General features: G+C 38.3%; 1 protein-coding gene across 3 annotated transcripts; it reads right to left on the bottom strand.

Annotated features, from left to right (window-relative positions):
- Positions 1-294: 294 nt before the first annotated feature.
- On the bottom strand, positions 295-19,619 carry LOC144053699 (ankyrin repeat domain-containing protein 26-like). 3 transcript variants are annotated; one of them, XM_077568429.1, is made up of 30 exons: positions 19,533-19,619; positions 17,679-17,966; positions 15,865-15,979; positions 15,599-15,772; positions 15,317-15,423; positions 15,084-15,221; positions 14,878-14,990; positions 14,150-14,214; positions 14,011-14,065; positions 13,897-13,917; positions 12,949-13,164; positions 11,483-11,577; positions 10,531-10,724; positions 9,137-9,325; positions 8,483-8,513; positions 7,852-7,924; positions 7,506-7,719; positions 7,341-7,410; positions 7,095-7,235; positions 6,175-6,538; positions 5,026-5,531; positions 4,783-4,935; positions 4,619-4,680; positions 3,475-3,547; positions 3,161-3,379; positions 2,858-3,081; positions 2,477-2,684; positions 1,506-1,552; positions 1,370-1,427; positions 295-1,293 (listed from the first exon to the last, which is right to left on the bottom strand). In XM_077568429.1, the coding sequence occupies exons 2-29, from the start codon at positions 17,876-17,878 to the stop codon at positions 1,403-1,405; spliced, it is 4,092 nt and encodes a 1,363-aa protein (XP_077424555.1). In that variant the 5' UTR covers positions 17,879-17,966; positions 19,533-19,619; the 3' UTR covers positions 295-1,293; positions 1,370-1,402. The 3 variants fall into 3 exon arrangements, 2 of the variants coding, with proteins under 2 accessions (XP_077424555.1, XP_077424556.1); XM_077568430.1 differs by having other exon boundaries at positions 9,137-9,322; XR_013294493.1 differs by lacking the exon at positions 1,506-1,552.
- Between the last annotated feature and the right edge of the window lie 46 nt (positions 19,620-19,665).

Genomic DNA, 19,665 nt, shown 5'->3' with positions numbered 1-19,665 from the left:
CAAAAATAAACCCGCCCCGCTACTACATTTCAAAATAAATGTCTCAGGTACCGTAAGTCATGATGCAGATTTTATTTTGAAATCAACATCAACTCACACCAGCACAACGCTGTAACTTTCACCAACTTGGGTTGTTACGGTTTTCATTGATAACAATTTAGCACTTGTTGATAGATTTTGCCACTTTTCGGACTACAACTACCTTGCGACATTTTTTTTTTTTGAGTGGGTGTTTTAAAAAAACAACTTTAAAGCTAAATGCGACTCAACAGCTATGACTAGTAAACATTTTAGGTGGTTGCACTCATTTATTTACAAGCTTCTTCTAATTTACAGGATTTACAAGATTTCTCTCTATTTACATAACAACCTCAAAATATGTACATCAAATTAACCACAAATACAAATGACAGACAGGCAAAGATGAATGGAAAAATAAATGCAGCAATATCATAGTAAGTCCCTTGTCCCCTAAAAAAAAAAAATATATAACACTAAAACCAAGACAAACATCTCCCCTTGTGATGGCACATATCAAATAAATAATGATACATACATCAAATTCAAAAACATCAATAACAAATAAAAATCCCAAACCAGGATTATATATAAAAACTACTATGTTGTTTATAAAAATAGTTCTTTTACGATGCAACATACAGTATGTAGTAGACGCACACCAATTAGCAACCTTAGTTACATTTGCAATCTAATGAGCTGATAAACTTGGCCTTTTCATATTTGTTTAAATTGACACTGCCAATGGAGGTAATAATTAATTGTGGTTGTACCTGGCAGTGTAGGATTGCAGCCAAGTGAAAGAATTTTTGCAACAGTTCATGTCTTGCATCACATCAGAATGTGTGTCTAAGAGTGTGGCTAATAGCGTGAGAGCTTAAGTGCAATGTGCATTGTGCGTGCTTACTTTTCTCCATTAAGGGGAAATCGTAATCTTGGTGGAACGTGACAAGATTGGTGAGTCCGTATTTCAAATGTAGCGCCAAAATCACAAAAGTAATTATGGGCTAAGGCCGTGCTCCTTATATGCATTTATTCATATAAAGAGAGCCAACAGCCAGCAAGCACTGTGAGATCAAGTTGAGGTGTCTTCTCAAGTAGTCAGTCACGTCGTCTGCCTCAGCTTGTTGGTACTGTTGGGACGTTCCTCGCCGTTGTTCTTCAGGACCCCTGAAGAACTGCTGCTTCGCTCCGGTAACAGGGTCCAGCTCCACCCTTGAGGCATGCGGGCCAAATACACATCAAGTGTCGCTTAACGTTGATTCCGACGCGGTGCTGGCGAAGGGAACGGGATGTTGGTCACATGACATGGGACGGCAGCGACTCATCATTGTGAATTCAAAGTCCTCACCCTTCCTCTTCTTCGTTGATTTCCTCCAATTTGTTACTTCCATTTGCTATGCTCAGCGCTGAAATAAAAACAAATGAACTCAATTTCCAAATGTTCAGTTTCCACTTGTTAATTAAGACGAAGCTTAGGTACATACAGGTGGTCGGTGTGAAGGAGACTGGAGTTTTTACTCCGCTTTGATTTCTTAAGTAGCATACAAAACACACACAAAAAAAAAACTATCATTTGTTGTTGACCAGAAAACCAACATTCAAAATTCATGTGTTTTGATATCCATATTTGACAACTGAAAAAGTAATCACCCTATAGTCGTTTTGATATATGATTGAATATGCATGCATGTTGACTTTTAATTGGCAAAGCAATTTATTTTAAAGGCAAGATAATGACAGAAACGTTTTAGGGTATGATAATATATTTTTTATCAATGAAAATATTTAACTTTAATGTTTCGTGTTGTAGTTTGTGCATCATAATTCATTGTGACTGTGAGCTTCCTTCTGGTGTGCGTGCCTTGGCCACCTGGGGGCAGTATAATACAGACATACAGATATACATGGAGACGGACAAAATGAAAATGTTCAATATCTGCCAAAACTGCTGCTTGTGACGTGAGTTGAGATGACTTATAAAACGCTCGCATCTTAATTTTTTTTACGATTATCTTGAAAAACTCATAATCTAAGTCGGGTCCATCATATCAAGGCACCTGTTTTTTTTGGATTTGCATAACACAGCCGAGTGGTTTCAACATGTGGCTGTAAAATGTACGCTAATTTTTCATTTGCGTATTTTGACAAACTAATGTCAAACACCTCAGTAATGTTTGTGTAAACTGTGAAAAAATGGTACCGTGTCTCCTTTACAAAAGCATGGCTGGACATGTCTGTGCATGAGGACAAAATGCCAGTGACTGTATTGGTGTAATAGGCAGAAGAACAGGAAGAATACATACACATGTGAAGAAGACTTAACCTTTTCCATAACTTGATGTAGCTGATATTTTCAAAAGAAACACCAAGTCATGAAATAACAAAGATGTGTTAAAAAAAAGAAGAAAAAAAAAAAAAGAGTCTTACATACATGGCAATGAGCGGCTTTACAAACCTTGGACAAGTAATCCTCCACGTTGCTGCTCTGTCCTTCAACCACAGGGTTGAGGATTCTGGAGTTCCGCATCCTGTAAGGTGCCGCAGCCATTGTGCCGGAGGTAGAAGCCACGGGGCCCGGGGGCCCCGGGGTTGTCGAGGCGACGAGAGATTTGCAGCGCTCGCTGAGCAATTTGGAATTGGCTTCTGAGAGCCGACTGTTACTCCTGCAGACGGGAAACAAACATTTTGCCTCTTTGCCAGATAAATACAAGGGACTGAACTGATATTGGGTTCGTATACAACACGAGTGACAAAACTCGGATTCTCCCTTGTTGGGTTCAACTGAGTTGATTATTTCATACTGTTTTTGTTCAAACGTAAGCGTCCGCGTTCTGACCTTTTGAGGTCGTTAGTGAGGGACTTGCGCAGCCACTGCTCTTCTCGGTGCATCTGTCGATATCGCTTCAGCTCTTTGTGTAAGGCGTCTCTTTGGGCGATGGTGTCATGCTGAATGCTCCGAGCTCGTTTCAGTTCGCCCTCCAGTTCTTGGATTTTGGAGCGCAGGCCGATTTCGGTGGTGGCTTTAATCTGGTCCTGTGCCTCCTGCGTCGCTGCCTGTGACTGGGAGAGCAGAGTGAACAAATGCTGACTACGCTTGTCGTGGCGTCTTGTTTCGATCATCATCTCTGCGTTAGCGTACCTGCAAGAATAGGTTGACCTCGTGGATTTTTTTCTGGATTTCCTGTCTGGCCTTCTCCTCGATTTCACGGCGGTACTGTTCCACATGCTTTTTCTCCACTGTGTTTGTCTCCAGTCTGCGTCTCAGGGTCTGTACCTCCTCCTCCAACTGCTGCTTATTCTTCTCCAGAAGGCCGCGGAAGGACATTTGCCTCCTCAGCTCGGCCTGCAGCTCAAGCACCTGGTCACGTTCAGTGCGAAACAAACAGCAAATATGAGGCACAAGTACAGACTCACTGCTGAGGTTTAAAGCACAGCATTCATTGGAAGACAAACCTTTTCTTTCTCTATTTCACTTGCTTGGTGATCTCGCAATCTCCTCTTAGCACCCTTAAGTAGCGCTCGTTGCCTTCATTCATTCAAACAAGTAAGAAAATGTTGTTGACATACAGTATGCGTTTCAAAAAGAACCTAATAATCACCTCATCAACATCTGATTAAAAAGTTTGGATGTTTCCAAAACATGGGCTCGGGCCAAAATTTTAGAGTACAAACAAAAATGTGTGCATCATAAACAGTGGCCTAAATATTCTCAGGATTTAAAAAAATTACACTCACATGAAATCTTTCAGTACTGTAAAAACCCATGAATAACACACATTTTTGTGCAAAAAATTCCCAAAGGAGAGGGGCCATAATAAGAAATTAACATTTTTCACATTGTTCAGAAGTTTACCAGTACTTAGTTGTTTAAAAAAAACAATAATAAAAAAAAATGAATGACTGGTTTATATAGCACATCTCATACAAAACGTAACTCAATGTGCTTCACATATTGTAATTACAAGTACACCATTTAACTCATTCACTCCCAGCCATTTTCACTGAAGCAACCCTCTTCGCTCCCGGCTGTTTTACTGGATTTTGACAGATTTTGCCAGGCTCAAATATTGTGTTTTATTGCTATAAAAACATGGAACCAACCAAAAGAAAGATTAGTCTCTTTTCATCAGGAAAAAAAAAAAGCATATTTCTATCTGTTTCAGTTTTTGCAGCAATCAGCATTAGAATATAGCTAAGTTTCATCATGTTTAAAACAGCGTTTTTGTAATAACTACCATTGCTTCAAGCATTCTCTTCAATTCAGAGGCTGAATCATAGCCTTCTGTATGCTTTAGCATTTAAAAAACAACAACAACATAAAAAACGTATAAATACGTATTTGGGAACATGGTAATATTTGAGATATAACGTATTCATGTTTTTTTTTATGTTTTGGGAGCAAATGAGTTATAGGTATATTAAGCCCGGGTGTGTGTTATTCACAGGATTTTTAAGTTAATGTGAGGTTAGATAATAAAGCAACAAAAATGTGATTACATTTTTCATGTACGTTTGCTGATCTTACATTCTTAAAGAAAAGAAAAAGAAAGAAAAAACATCCTCTACATTGAAAAATGTTACGTGGTGTGTCCAGTACCTGTGCACAACCTCTTCTAGCTGCTTGATGGAGAGTTTGGCGGCGGCCGCATCTTCCTCCATCTACATGACATAGCACAAGCTTCATCAGCAATATTCAAAAATAAAATACAGTGTCAAATGTTGTGCACGTCATTTTCAGTAACCCATCCAGAATTTCAATACCTTTCTTTTAACCTTGTCTACTTCTTTTTGGAGCCGAGCTTTCTCTTCCTCGCATTCGTTGCGATATCGCATGTGGACTTCTAGAGCAGCTTCACATTTTGACAGCTTCTTCAACAAGTCAGCTAACTCGGCCTGCAACTGCTTCTGACTAGCCTGGACCGGCACAAACACACCCACAGACAATATTTAGACGGCGATGGCCCAAGCATGAAACCATCTGACTGCACATGGACATGACGTCACCTCTCTTTGATGTTTCTCCTCCTGTAAGTGATGGATATGCTCACGAAGTTCGTCGGCCTTTGCGGCGAGATCCTGATTTCTGTCCTGCACCAGTTGTACTCTGTCCTCACAGTCGGAGCGAAGCTTGGACAAAATATCAGTGAAACATTTTTGGGCATCTGCCACGGCGATCTCCTTTGCAACACACTGTTTTTGGGACTCGTCCAGCTTTTTCCGTAGCATTGTGCCTTCACTCTCGGCTTTGCTCAGGATCTCCTGCGTGGCCTCTTGGCGCGCGCCGGCCCAACTGACCAGGTCCTTCTCGGTCTGTAGAAGCGCTTCCAGCTCTTTAACGTGTGCATTGATCTGGTCTATCTCACGCTGCAGGGTGGCAATCTGTGCGTTCTTCTCAGTCAGCTGCGCTTCCACTCTTTCGACCTCGCTCTCCATTGAGCTGCCATATGCCTTCGCCTTGGACAGCTTCTGCGAAAGTTTGCAGAATGCCTCTCGCTGATTGGCCATCTCACCTGGAAAGATCATTTTAATTAGGGCTGGCCCTGTCAGTCAATACGTTTACAATTGAATTATTGGTGAGCTATCGGAAAGGCATCACATTCTTTGCAATGGCTTTTTCCTGTTTGTCTTGAGGTTACAAAATATGTAGACAAGCTAGCACGGATCATTGTTAACTCATTCACTGCCATTGACGACTATAGACGTCAAAAATTCATGTGAACTATTTCTATTAGTTTAACATTTTTTTCATTTAATTTTTTAGGAAAACCTAGATTTTTTTTATTGTACATTTATAAGATATAAAATGATCATACAATTCATTATGATTAAACACCTTATTTTTATATATATTTCTTAAACTAGGCCCATAAGGCAATTCATTTTTTTAATTGTAATTAATCACGACTTCACTAGTTAACTAACGATTAATCACAAATTTTATATCTGTTCTAAATTTACCCCCAAAAATTTTGATAGGTTTTCATACTCTTGTTAGCAAAGGTGGAAAAAAATGTTAAACTAATAAAAATAGTTTAAATGAATTTTTGACGTCTATAGTCGTCAATGGCAGTGAATGAGTTAAGCGCATCTGATTTTGACCAGAAATGGTAAAATCCTATGGCAAAAGAAAAGTCCAACCCCACCGCTACTAACTTGCTATTTTGTCTTTAAGTCGCTGCTGTTCCTCCTTCTCTTGGAGCAGAGATTTCTCCGTTTCCAGCCGAAGTTGCTCGGTCTCTGCCAGGCGGGAGCGGACGACCTTAGTCTCGGATTGCAATACGCTATTAGCTTGACACTGAGCATCCAGTCGCGCATTCACTAGCGTCACTTCACACTTTAATCCCGTAACCACATTGTTCCATTCCAAAACACTTTGGGCTTGGTTGTCACTTGTAAGTCTGAAATCTTGGCGAAGATCTTCAAGCTGCTCCTTGAGGGCTTCGTTTTCTTCAACAAGGTCTCTTTGTTTGGTGCTGCTGCTCGCCTGGGTCACCTCAAGCTCTGTTCGCAGATGCTCCTGAAAGATGAAGGGTGGCAAATTAGGATGGCAAATCACTGGAAATTTGTTGTGATGCTTTCCCTGTGAAATGAAAATAAGATTTGTGTGTGCACAGTCAATTCTGTGGAGTAAATTTGACTCTAGAGTGGGACCAAATAAGACTCAGTTTTAGAGTAATATTTACACTTGGAAGAGAGTGAAATGAAGAATTTTGGAAAAAGTAAATAAAAGTCACTCAAGGGTTGAGGAACAAACTCACGACCTTCAATCTGGGACACAGCCAATCCACTCTGTGAGCCACGTAGCTCCTGCTGTGTGTTATTATATCGCTCGTGTCAGCTGGAATCTTCCTAACTTCAAGAGACCAAAAATTATGTCTTTGGTCTCTTGAAGATAAGCAAACAGTAGGAGGGGCGTCAAGTGGAGCTCAGGTGGTAGTGTGGCAGTCTCTCTCTTCCTAGTCTAAAACTGAGTTTATTTGGTCCCTATCTAAATAGTCAAATTTACTCTACAGAATTTACTGTGTATCTGATCTGCAAAAATTCAAACAGCAACATAAATGGTTGAGAAATACCGCATTATGCTTGGTTCTTTTGTAGTCCTCTTCCATGGTCAGTTGCTTGCAGTCCTGACTCTTTAGTTTTTGCTGCAGTTGTGCATTTGCGCAGCGTTCCTGAGACAACTGCACGTGGGCCTGTCGGAGCTCCTCTTCAAGCTGGGGCGGATGAAACACAAGCCACAAGGACAAAAGTCAAATCATTTCCAAACCCACAACAGCGTTAGGACCATTAGCCAGCGGACAGATACTGTTCTCCCTCACCTTGGAATTATTAAGGTGGGCCATCCTGATTGTATTGAGGCAATCTTCTTGCTGTTGTTTTGACGATGATCTGTTGATGTTGACAGAAAAAAACACACAAGATCAGCAGAGCTCAAAGACCATCACAGAGAAGATTGCTCAAAAAAAAAAAAAAAGAGGTTATACCTGAGGTTTGAGAGCTCGCTTTCCATTTGCATGCGTTTGTGCTGCATGACACACTGATCATCTTTAACCTCCTCCATTTTGTTCTTTAACTGTGCCTTCTCTTCTTTTAGTTTGGTGACCTTTTCAGCGCAGCCTTGATGGTCTTTTGGCTTCAGGATGGGGTGCTTATTTTGTTGGCTCACAATGTCGTCCAGCTTCATCTTAAATGGGTTATCTGGTGAAAATTAGACAAGTACAGCATGAACGCGGCTACATTTTGTTCTTAAGTTTCAAAACAACGACATCATTTACACAAAACTGCAGGTGAGAAGAACATTGATCCGATATGTGGGACAGGAAAGCTCACCTTCATCCATAACCCCATCTGATGAGGATGTGATCTCATCCAGCTCTTCAGAGATCTCCATATCGTCAATGCGCTGAATGTATGTATACATAACATGTTATCTGAAGTCACACTTATGACCGCAAACTTGATTAAATTTCACTTTTAACTCATTCACTCCCAGCCATTTTCACTGAAGCTCCCGGCTGTTTTTACTGGATTTTGCAAGGCCCACAGAATATTGTGTTTCTATTGCTATAAAAAAAAAACATGGAACCTACCAAAAGAAAAAAGTATATTTCTATCGGTTTCCATTTTTGCAGCAATTATCATTAGACTATAGCTAAGTCTCATCATTATACACAAATCTGCTTAAAACACTGGGGAAAATAGCTTTTTTGCAACATCTCTTATACTCTGCAGCCACCTGCTGGCCGTTTTTTGTAATAAGTACCATTACTTTAAGCCACCTCTTCAGGTCAGAGGCTGCATCAAAGCCTTCTGTATGCTCTAGTATAAAAATGTTTTTAAACGTATAAATACGTTTTTGGGACCATGGTAATATTTAAACTAGAACGTTTGTATACGTTTTTGAGAGCAAATGAGTTAAAACAGATGACAGATGAAAAACCCTTTCCACTATATTGGTTACCTGTTTTGGGAGCTTTTGTTTGGGCTGCAACCTGTTGGCAACAAACAGAAAGTTATTGTAGACAGACATTTTTATTTATCCCACGGTCAAGTTTACCCCAACATCAGGAAAGACACACGGTTGTTTTTCGTAGAAATAAAGCATCATCATACATATTAGGTTAATAACTTGCTCAAAGGATTTCAAGGCATCAACCAGATGGCCCTACTGTGCAAGCTCCAAGAACACCGCAAATGTGTTTGTGACTTCAAATTGGTCAAAGATGTCAATAAAAATTTGAGGACCAAAACTTTGATTTTGTGTGATGTCACTAGACCTCGTTAACAAAAAATTCATATTAGTTTTAGTACACAGACGTTAATGTTACACACGGATGACAATTCCGAATGTTAAAAAATGATTGTAAAATAACGCTTGTACAGCTAACCTTTATTTCCTAGGGAATAAAAAAAAAACCTTTTAAGTAAAGAAGTGCGGAGAACAGATTGTGTTCAACTTTGGAGGTTCCACAGTATTCTTACTATTTAAAATTGACATACTTTGAGCATGCAATCTCTACAAATTGCATTATACTCAGGAAGAACACAATTCTAAATGATAAAAACAAACGAGATGCTGCGTATATATATATATATATATATATATATAACATACCTGCCATCATCGTCCGACCCATCACTTAAAGTGTCATCGTTGACTGGGAGATCTCGGTGGCTCGCAACGGCTCTGGCAGAGTAAACCTTGCTAACTACTTCCAGCTGTGAGATCCTCTCTGCAGCCTGCTCTTCGGGTTTGTCTGCAATGGAGAACCGCTGTGACACTGGCGATACCCTCAGTGATCTGCTACAGAAACACAAGGCAAAGCCCATGAGTCGAGCTGTGAGATCCATTCTACGCCTCACTGAGAACTAGACCACAGGGGTCGCTTCGAGCGCAGAAGAGGAGAGGCTCCACCCTCCTCCTCCCTCCGACAGAAAAACAAAACAAAACGTTTGAACATCGCTAGTCAATCTGGTGACTGGGGTTCGTGTTGGCTGCTAAATGCTATCCTTTGGTTGACAGTTCAACAGCTGTAAAGAAGACAATCCACTCACCAGATACGCCAGGGATCACCAACGTGGCCAGGTAGCCCCCAAAGTGTGTAACATTTGTGTTATTTAGGGTTGCAACGGTTAAAAGGTGCTTCCATTCATTTCAATGGGTAATGACATTTAATTTAATTAAGGACTTGTCATGTAATTAATTAAAATCACGAGTCAAGGTACCACTGGATTACACTCTAAAAAGAGAATTGTTGAACCATCTTAAGTTTTAAAAATTGTTGACCAACGTAATAAAATTGCTTCAATTGGTAACACATGATTGAATTAAGTTAATCCAAAGTGAATTTATTAAGTTTAATGTTTATTAAACCAGATGGCCAATTTAAATTTGTAATCTTTCCTTTTGACGAGTTCAAAAGGAAATATAAAATCCACATATTTGAAAAGTATAGGGAAGAAGAAGTGCTTTTCAATGAAAAGTAACATTGGTTGATGTTATTGATATTATTGTATTATTATCAGTATTTTTGCTATTGAGAAAGAAAAAAATATATATGTATATGTAAAAGTATGACAATATATGCATAAGGTACACTGTTCAATGAGTTCACTATTAATAATTACTATAATAACCCTGTTATTAAGAATCAAGATATATTAGCTGTATACTAGCATTTTGTTTTTGTTTACTATACATACCTACTATTTATTGTGTAACGATGTAAAAAGGGGTGCAGGACCTGGTAAGTTTATACTTCTTCCGACTCCTTTTTGAACATGTATGTGTTAATTGGTTCAACAATTCTTTTTAGTGTACATTATGGCAGTAAGTTGGTAGTGTGTTGCGCGATTAATTTTTTTTTTTTTTTTTACTGTGAAACTGCCAACAACATATCAGAAAGTTACAAAATGGTAGACTCGTACATACGGGTGATCAAAACCACTGCGCCTCAAAAAAATAAAAAATAAAGAAGAAGTGGCTGTTCAAAATGGAGTTGTGCATACCTTGTCTGCTTCCTTGAAGAGAAGTCAGATTGACTTGGCATTTCTTTGCTTTTTAACGAACTGCATTTGTAGCTCAGTGAACTCTCCGTTTTCTCACTTGGATGTTTTTCGGATCCTTTTCCACCATCACTAGCAGTCTTCAGACTTTTCATGGAAACAGCCTGAGCAGGCTCTTTTGGAGCCTGAAAAGACCACTGCAAAAGAAATGGGTCAGGGTCAGTGATTAGGGTTCATTTAGTCTTTTACAATCACAATTCAATTTCAATTTGCACTAGGTTAACTTAACCATAATAAAAAGATATCATTACTACCCGCATTTAGGGTGTTTTCTTAAAAAACGACCATTTATACCAATATATGAAGCTACTCGTGTTTACATATACAAGCCCGGAAATAAACTTGGCAATTACCAAAATAAGAACATGGTCTTCTCGTGGTCCTCCCTCAAAATATAACGCTGAATATTTTGTTGCTTTTACAGAATTATATTATATTGATTATGATAGGGAGCTCAAAATATTGGCATGAGCGATTTTAATAGACATTATATACACTGTATATAAAAAGAGCAGACTTTTCAATACATTACAAAATAACTTGATCATCACACTGGTTGAACACAGATGTACTGGCTGACACAGATGGGAGTTCCACACATAATGATTCCCATTTGTATGATTTATCACAGTCAGCTTAACATTTACATGTGTTTGTTTGTTTTTCTGATCGCAAATGCCATCAACATTCCCACTTCTACTCAGAGGATCTGATTTGCTTTAAGTGATAGGGGACACTAATAACTTTAAAGATCTGATATAAAGGAGTGACATCATCTTAATGATGTCGCTGCCCCCCAACACAACGCCGCCACCCTCAAGTCAGTGGAACACATGCAGGAAGGTGCTGTTTTAATTGTCAATATATTGTATACTTTTTGTGTGATTGGAATTACCTCAGTACTTCTCCCCTTAAGTTTTCTGCTTGCTGGGATGTCAGAGTGCAAATAACTTCTGAAGTCTCTTGCCATGATTGAGGTAGAAGGGGAGCCTGAGAAAGAGAATGTGCTTACAAAGAGAAGAAGACTCGGGTGTGCGAGTAGACCTGCTTGCAAATGCTCCCTGAGTTTTTTTGTTTTTTTTTACCTAGCCCAAGGACTCCTTTACAATGGTGATCTTCTGTTTTGACCTCAAAGCATGATGTAAACATAACGTCTGGGTCATAATCAGATTCTGAAGAGTAGCAATGCCAAATTAGAAAAAAGCATCTGAAGAAAATGTGTACGAATGCAAGTGGTGTCCTTGAGATACAAGTTTAATTAGCTCACACTCGTAACTCAAAATACTCAAATCCTCTTTCCCTTTTGAAATGAATTGAAATGCCAACAATCCATTTCCCCCAAGAAAAGCCCTCAACATTTTGTAATTACAAAATCACACTGTATTTAATACTTTGCTTCATGAAAACAAACTACTACCATAATTAAAATTATTTATAGAATCAAACTGAGTGCATTGGCCACCAGGGGGCAGGACAATACAGTCATACAAAGAAGAGGTCATCATTTTAGTCGTTTTTGCAGAGGATAAAGAATATGCCTGAGAGTATTGATTGAGTAGCAGAGATGGGTTCGTTACTGTACTTAAGTAGTTTTTTTCAGTACTTTCCTGAGCATTTATTTTTTTAGACTACAGTACTTTTATCTTTTATCCGTTATATTTTAACACGAGTATCTGTACTTTTTTTACTTGATACATTTTCAAAACAAAGTTAGTTTTGTTTTAAAATGCTACAAAAAATTTAAATACTTGGCCTGGAAGGAAACGCAGCCGTCAATGTCTCCTGGAACCACCAATCAAATAAAGCTTTACACACAGTTCTCTACATCCCAGCTTGTGATTGGCTCGACACACACTATCACATGACGTGCAATTGGCTAGATTAGAGCAACCCGTAAATGTATCTTCTGGCGTAGGAGCAAACATCGGGTAAAAATACTTTTTACTTCTCATCAAGTACATTTCAGATCCTGTACTTTTTTTTTTTTTTACTTTAACTTAAGTAACTATTTGAGTGAGTACTTTTACTTTTACCAAAGTTGTTCTCTACACAAGTAATTGTACTTTTACTCAAGTAGAGAATATCAGTACTTTTCCCATCTCTGTTGAGTAGTGAAAAGGAGCGTTCATTCTTTTCAGTTGTATTTTCGGCCCTGGAATTTTTTTTTCTCCCTTGATATACTACACTGGGTTCCAAATGGCTCAAGCGTCAAACCGTTGGGAGGCTACACTGTACTTTATCAAATCTCACACAGGTAATGATTGAGTTTGGGCTTGTATCTCATTTTAATGGTGTGTGCATAATAAAAAGCTAGGTCTCAAAATGTGAAAGAAAGACAAAGGCCTATCTGAAAAAACTTACTTTCACTCCCTGGAAGCAGCTTCTTTGAATGGGGTTTGTTTCGTGGGCTCAACTGTATCATGTCTGAGACGGTCCTCCTCGGAGTTTTTAGGTGCACCTCAATCTCCCTCACCTCCACAGAGGAGGTGGAACATTCTGGGAAGTCCTCGGACATCTGAGAGGCCACTGAGCCTTCGGGCATTGTTCTTTTACTGGCATTGCTGGTTTTATCCCATTCTGATGCAATAGCAACAAAGGTAAGTTGTAATATAATTAACACCCCAAGACAACTAGATGTATATGCAGGGATGTGATTTGACCAAAGTGAAATTATCTGAAAATTTAGCCGGGGGTCTGGGGGCTGCTGGCACCCAGCTAGGTCCAGGGTGCTCATGGGTTTTCCGTGTTTTTAAGTACTTTCAATGCACTCATATGACAAAGAAATAGACAAAACAACAGCATAAATTTTCAATGTATATTGAACTATCCCATATAAAATGGCAGTTTTAGTCAACTTAAAATCAGTCACATTCAAAAACATTGGACTGCCTTTGCTTTTAAAAACTATCACTGAGAATATCATCATATCTAACTAATGTGATTACTAAGTTAACACATAAATAATGTTGAAGAGTTCAAATTTCATGAACAAATAATTGTATCATGACCAAATGAAAAGTAACTCATATTAGAGCATACCACAAATGTCTTTGTTATAGCAGAAGATGTTATCTGTCGGAGTTATGTGCATACACAATGAAATACAAAAAAAAAAAAAAATTGGATTTTTTTTTTTGGGGGGGGGAGATAAAAAAAAGTGGAATTCCGCGAATTAGCGGAAAAATCACATCCCTGTATATGACTCTGATAGCTTGTTGTTAAACTTACTATTCAATATGTATACAGTAGCTTTATTTTATATTGAACAAAACACTTTCAGGTACTTTACACGAGACTAGTAAAGCTCACCTGAACCAGCTTCTTCAATGTCTGTGAGAAGCAAAGAGATTTGAAAGACAATCATACATGCCTTTACTATTATTTGCCAAGTAGAATACTGTTGATTAGGGTGACTCAACTTACCGTTTTTTTCTTTTTCCATTTGGGTCAAAAACTTGATCAGTTGGCTCATGTCACTCTGGTGATCCCCAAAAAAAAGAAAGAAAAAAGAAAAATAGAACCACTAAATTAATACCGCATTTGATCCTTCTGTTAGGCTTACCTCCTTCCGTTTCGGATCCTCCTTGTTTCCACCTGAGAAACTCACACGGTCAACATTTTCAACTGCTGTGAACACAAAACACAATATGCTTTCTTTAAAATGATGTGTGAAGGAGATATATATAACATTTTAACCTGCGTCTGCAGCACGAAATAAATAAATGTGAGAGCAGAGCGTTTTTATTTATGGATTGGTTGCTTTTATTTCCATTTATATTCATTTTTTGTATTAAAATTTTGAATTATATTTTTTATATCCGTTTTTATTTTCACTTCTATTCATTTATTTAGCAAAATGTCCGCACCCCGACATCGATAAAAACAAGTGGATTCTGATGCTACATATTGTTGTTGTGGGGCTTTACTAAATACTTAACTCTTTGACTGCCAGACGTTTTCAGAAAAGGGATGCCGTGGGTGCCAGCCGATTTAAGCATTTTGACTGATCTTTCAAGGTCAACAGAAAATTATGTGTTTGGACTATGGAAACACACATACTACCAAATGAAAGATTGAACTCTCATCTTTCATCAGAAAAAAAAGTTTGTTTCTACCTTATTCCGTTTTTCAGTAATCAACAATAGAAAATGGTTAGTTTCACCTCTGTTTTGAAACAAACGTCTTTTAACGTCTTTGGCACTCCTCCATAGGATTTTACTAAACGTTATTTAACGTTTTTGGCAGTCAAAGAGTTAATATCAAATAAACGCATAAATTAAAAGTGTTTACCATCTTTGCTAAAGGAACGGTCAACGGACTTTGACCTCGCTTTACTTGGACTTGGCTGGACATGGATGGAGGCGTCATGTTTCCTCCTGTGCTCGGTAAGAAGGGCGCTACAGCTAGAGGGCAGACAAGAGAACGAGAAAGTCATCATGCTTCTGTGATGAGAGATGAGGGAAAAAGTGGGAGGAACGAAAAGACGCTCAACCTACGAATCATGATATTCCATCTCGACATAGTCCTCAGCCGATTGTCCTTTGCTATCCCTCAGTTCGGTATTGGCTTTAAACTTTAAGAGCAGTCTCATCATGTCAAAGTGTCCGTTGCCTGCAGCGATCATTAATGGTGACCTGCGGGTTTGTTTGGAGACGACGCACAAGCAAAGACACTTAATACGATTAATCAGCTAAACGTATTAAAAATGTGTTACTTGTTGTTTTCCAACCTCCGATGTCTGTCCAAAATATTAACATTGGCACATTTCTTCAACAGAAACTCTGCCACTTCGATGTGGTCCTCTTGGACTGCCAAAGTCAGGGGTGAAATACCCTTCTAAGAATTGAAAAGTTACACGTAACAAATGATGAATGCGAATGAAGGGGGATCAACACACAAGATATTAAAAAATGGCATGTTTGTTGCACTAGTAACATAGAATTATCAAGGAACAAGTGATTTTCTAAACTTTCAGATGAAGTGCTTTGTTGGACAGGTCATAGACAATCACCAGATTTTTGGCGTTGAGGTCAGCGCCGTGCTTGACGAGCAAGATGACAGTGGAGATTGACGGGATACTTGAGGCCAGATGTAAAGCTGTGTTTCCGTCTGAGTCCAACAGGTTGGGGTCGGCTTTGTTTTCCAGCAGAATGTTGGCACAGAGATCATGCTGTTCTTGCACTGCCTGATCAATTGAAAAAAACGACAGACCAGGAGAAGAAAAAAGCCGTGAACGACAAGCAAATGTTTTCTAAGTCTTTCAATGTCCAAGCTTACCTTCATTAAAGCAGACATGTTTTGCTTGTCACCTAAGTTGACCTCGGCTTTTTTCTCGATAAGGAATTTCACCACCGCAACATTTCCACGGGTACAAGCTAGGTGAAGTGCTGTTCTATAACAGCAAAGACAGATTAATACAACATGGATGGTATCTTGTGTAAAATTATACAAGCATTCAATTTTTTGGGTGAAGAACCTCACGGTTTAGACAAACTAAGCTCCCTGTAGGCTTGTCGTGGTGTGTCTGCTATGCGTGTGATATCACTATAATGTGCCTCAATGAAAATGTAGTAGCTCACAAAACTCTTGAGATCTTATTCTTAGTGACAAAATATTTGGAGACATACCGGTACAATGAAGTCTCTTTCCATTAACTCATTCACTGCCATAAATTCTTTTTAACTATTTTTATTAGTTTAACATTTTTCTCCAATTTTGTTAACAAGAGTATGAAAACCTAGAAAAAAATTTTTATTGTACATTTAGAATAGATATATACAATTTGTGATTAATCGTGAGTTAACTAGTGAAGTCATACAATTAATTACAATTAAGAATTTTAATCGCCTGACGCCCCTAATTTTTTAATTAATTTTAATTTCTGATTAATCGTGAGTTAACTAGTGAAGTCATGCAATTAATTATAATTAAACATCTTAAACGCCTGACGCCCAATTTTTGATAATCTTTTCTTCTTTTTAAAAAAAATTTTCTTTAAAAAAATTAACTAGTGAAGTCATGCGATAAATTACAATTAAGAATTTTAATCGCCTGACACCCCAAATTTTTTAATAATCTTTTCTTTTTTAAATCTTTTCTTTAAAAAAACAAATTAACTAGTGAAGTCATGCGATTAATTACAATAAAAAAAAAATTAATCGCCTGACGCCCCTCATTTTTAATTGTCATTTCTTTTTTTTTAAAGAAAGATTTTAAAAAAAGAAAGGAAAAGATTATTAAAAATGGAGGGGTGTCAGGCGATTAAAATTTGTAATCGTAATTAATTGCATGACTTCACTAGTTAACTCACAATTAATCAAAAAATGTATATCTGTTCTAAATCTACAATACACATTTTTTAGGTTTTCATACTCTTGTTAACAAAAATGGAAAAAAAATGTTAAACTAATAGAAATAGTTCAAATGAATTTTTGACGTCTATAGCCATCAATGGCAGTGAATGAGTTAAGAAACCTGATATTTTCAGTGACATTCCAATGAGCATTTTATCTTTCTGTAATGGAAGTTTAAGCAGTTGTAGTTGCATTTACACTTACAGTCCGCTTCAAAAGCATTGGAATGAGAAGTTTTTTTTTTTTTTGTAAACTGAAGATGTTTGGGTTTCAGATCAAAAGTTCAGAATTCTAACTTTTTCTACCACATTTCAAAAACTGCATCATAACTTAATTGACGACTCGAATTTGCCCATAGGTGTGAATGTGAGTTTTTTTGTGTCTCTCAACTCTCCCCCAAAGTCACCTGGAATATGTTTTAGCTCATCCGAGACCTGATTATAAAAGCCAGCCGCTTGTACAATGGGCAGATTTTACATAGGGAAAAATTGACTCTGCTGATTGTGTTCAATCGGGTCTGGATTTACAGATAAGATCTTTTAAAACCAACCTGTTGCAAGAAGTTTATCAGTTTATCATGACCTCATTTGTCAACATTGTCGATAAGATGGCCAAACCTTTCATTTTCTACACCTGCAGTTTTTTTTTACATTTATATTTTTGTAGTTAGTTTTATAGTTAATTCAACCATTACGCATGGGAAGATATGAAAAATGGCACACCACTACCCACACTGACCTCTTCTGCTTGTCAACCAGGTTGATATCAACGTTTTTGACAAACTGCTCCAGCTTGGCCATATCACCCCGCCAGGCAGCCTTGTGAAACTTGTCCATCTCATTTTCTCTTATATCACTGGCAGTGGTGACTATGGAAGTGCTGTCAGATGCATCGACTGATGATGTCTTCCTCTTCGCAAACAAGCGGAGTTTCTTCATCCTGGCACAGCAGCAAAGCGATGCTTTCGCACCGCTACGCTCTGCTACTTAACGGCTGTTAGGGGATCACGGGTGGCAGCTCTCATCCCTTAACAAAATAGACACATTCCGTAATGACCAAATGTTACTTTTCCTAGACGAAAACCCCACATGATGATGTCATTTGTATGTGGGCTTCAAGTAAGCGCAAGTACCAGGGTTGGGTGGCAAGGCAAAACAAATTATCAAAAATAAACATAAATATTGCCTGATCTCAATTATCATCACAATTATTTAAAACTGCTAGTTTAAAGGCTCTATACTTCAAATTGAGGAAGCTAGAAAGTAGGCTGCACATTGCACAATACATCAAAAACATATCGATATATAGCGATACTGGCCCATGCAATATGCATATCGCAAAGACATGTTTCATACTGAATTGCATGCTTGTATCTGAATTGAGCAGTCATACTTAAATGTGCATGGCAATCCAATAGTTCAGGGGTGGCCAACCCTGGTCCTCGAGAGCCACAATCCAGCCTGTTTTCCATGTTTCTCTCCCCTAACACACCTGGTTCATGATCAGGATCGTTATTAGGCTTCTGCAAAGCTGGCTGATTAGCTGATCATTAGATTCAGCTGCGCTGCAGGAGGGAAACATGGAAAAAAGGCTGGATTGTGGCTCTCGAGGACCAGGGTTGGCCACCCCTGCAATAGTTGAACATCATCTTAGGTAAATACAGGAATACATTGAGCTTGCTTATTTTGCCGCATGAAAAAAAATGTAATTCTTTCATTAGATAATAAAAATGTAATTTCTTTAGGTACATGTTAAATATCACAATAGTATCGATATTGTAATAGTCAACAACAACAACTATATCGCATCACGTTTTTCTAGCAAAAAATACTTTTTCTTTTTTTATTGCAGGAATATGTGAACTAACACGGTAGTTTACACTTTACATAGTTTACAGAGACCCCAAATAAACAAATGTCCCCCTCAGGAAAATTGAACAAGTCTTAAATGTGTACAATATAATTTATAAGTTATGAAGTACGCTATTGTGTTTTAATATTGGGTGTCAATGGTGGAACTTCGTGTAAAATGTTTGAAAACTGTGCTAATACATCATCATATGAATGAAGTTTTGAAATACTTTATTCACGAACAAATACAGGAACAGGTTGCACTTTGCAAGCCACCGTGGAACGATCGCTAGCTAAAAGGCTAATGTTTTTTTTTCTCCATCAACCAAAATATGAATAATAACAGAGTGTGTACATACCCACACTTTCTTAAAGTGAGCTGGATCGTCGCGATATTGTAACTCTAAACTAGAGCTACCTGTTGAGACCATTTTCATGATTAGCCACAAACACTTTCTGTTACTTTCTGTAAGGCGGGGTTTTTTTCCCCATAAATTCTACAACAAATTTAAGTCAACATTCAAGGACGAAAATCTCAGACGCGTCATGACATCATTGGTTTCGATAGCTTTATTGCCACACGCGTCTATGCATATAAATTATAATTTGTCTCTACCGAATGATGTCATTTAAAACGTCAAGGTTTCTTTCAAGGGGGGAAGGCAGATAGAAATGGGCTATCCCTTCACTTCTTACACACACTTGGGTCATTTAATGCAACATTCTTAATCAGTTTACTCACCTGCTGTCACGCGGGTCAAAAGGCGCAGAAACAACAGTTGCCAAACTTGCCACCATATGGCTAATTGCGTCATTGCGTCTTCTTGGCGGGGTTTCCCCAGCACCTCCACTTCCGGGATGTGATGCCGGATGTC

This window comes from Vanacampus margaritifer, chromosome 6 (genome assembly GCF_051991255.1).
Source record: "Vanacampus margaritifer isolate UIUO_Vmar chromosome 6, RoL_Vmar_1.0, whole genome shotgun sequence".
NCBI classification, from domain to species: Eukaryota; Metazoa; Chordata; class Actinopteri; order Syngnathiformes; family Syngnathidae; genus Vanacampus; species Vanacampus margaritifer.
The sequence above is the reverse complement of the archived record's forward strand: the minus strand, read 5'-3'. Positions and strand labels throughout refer to the sequence as shown.

Excerpts from the sequence above, each read along its gene's own strand:
- LOC144053699 (XM_077568429.1), bottom strand. The coding sequence starts at position 17,878 with ATGAAGAAACTCCGCTTGTTTGCGAAGAGGAAGACATCATCAGTCGAT. Across the intron at positions 7,925-8,482 it reads AACAAAAGCTCCCAAAACAG|CGCATTGACGATATGGAGAT; the intron begins GTAACCAATATA and ends ACATACATTCAG. Across the intron at positions 4,936-5,025 it reads AGGAGAAACATCAAAGAGAG|GCTAGTCAGAAGCAGTTGCA; the intron begins GTGACGTCATGT and ends GTGCCGGTCCAG.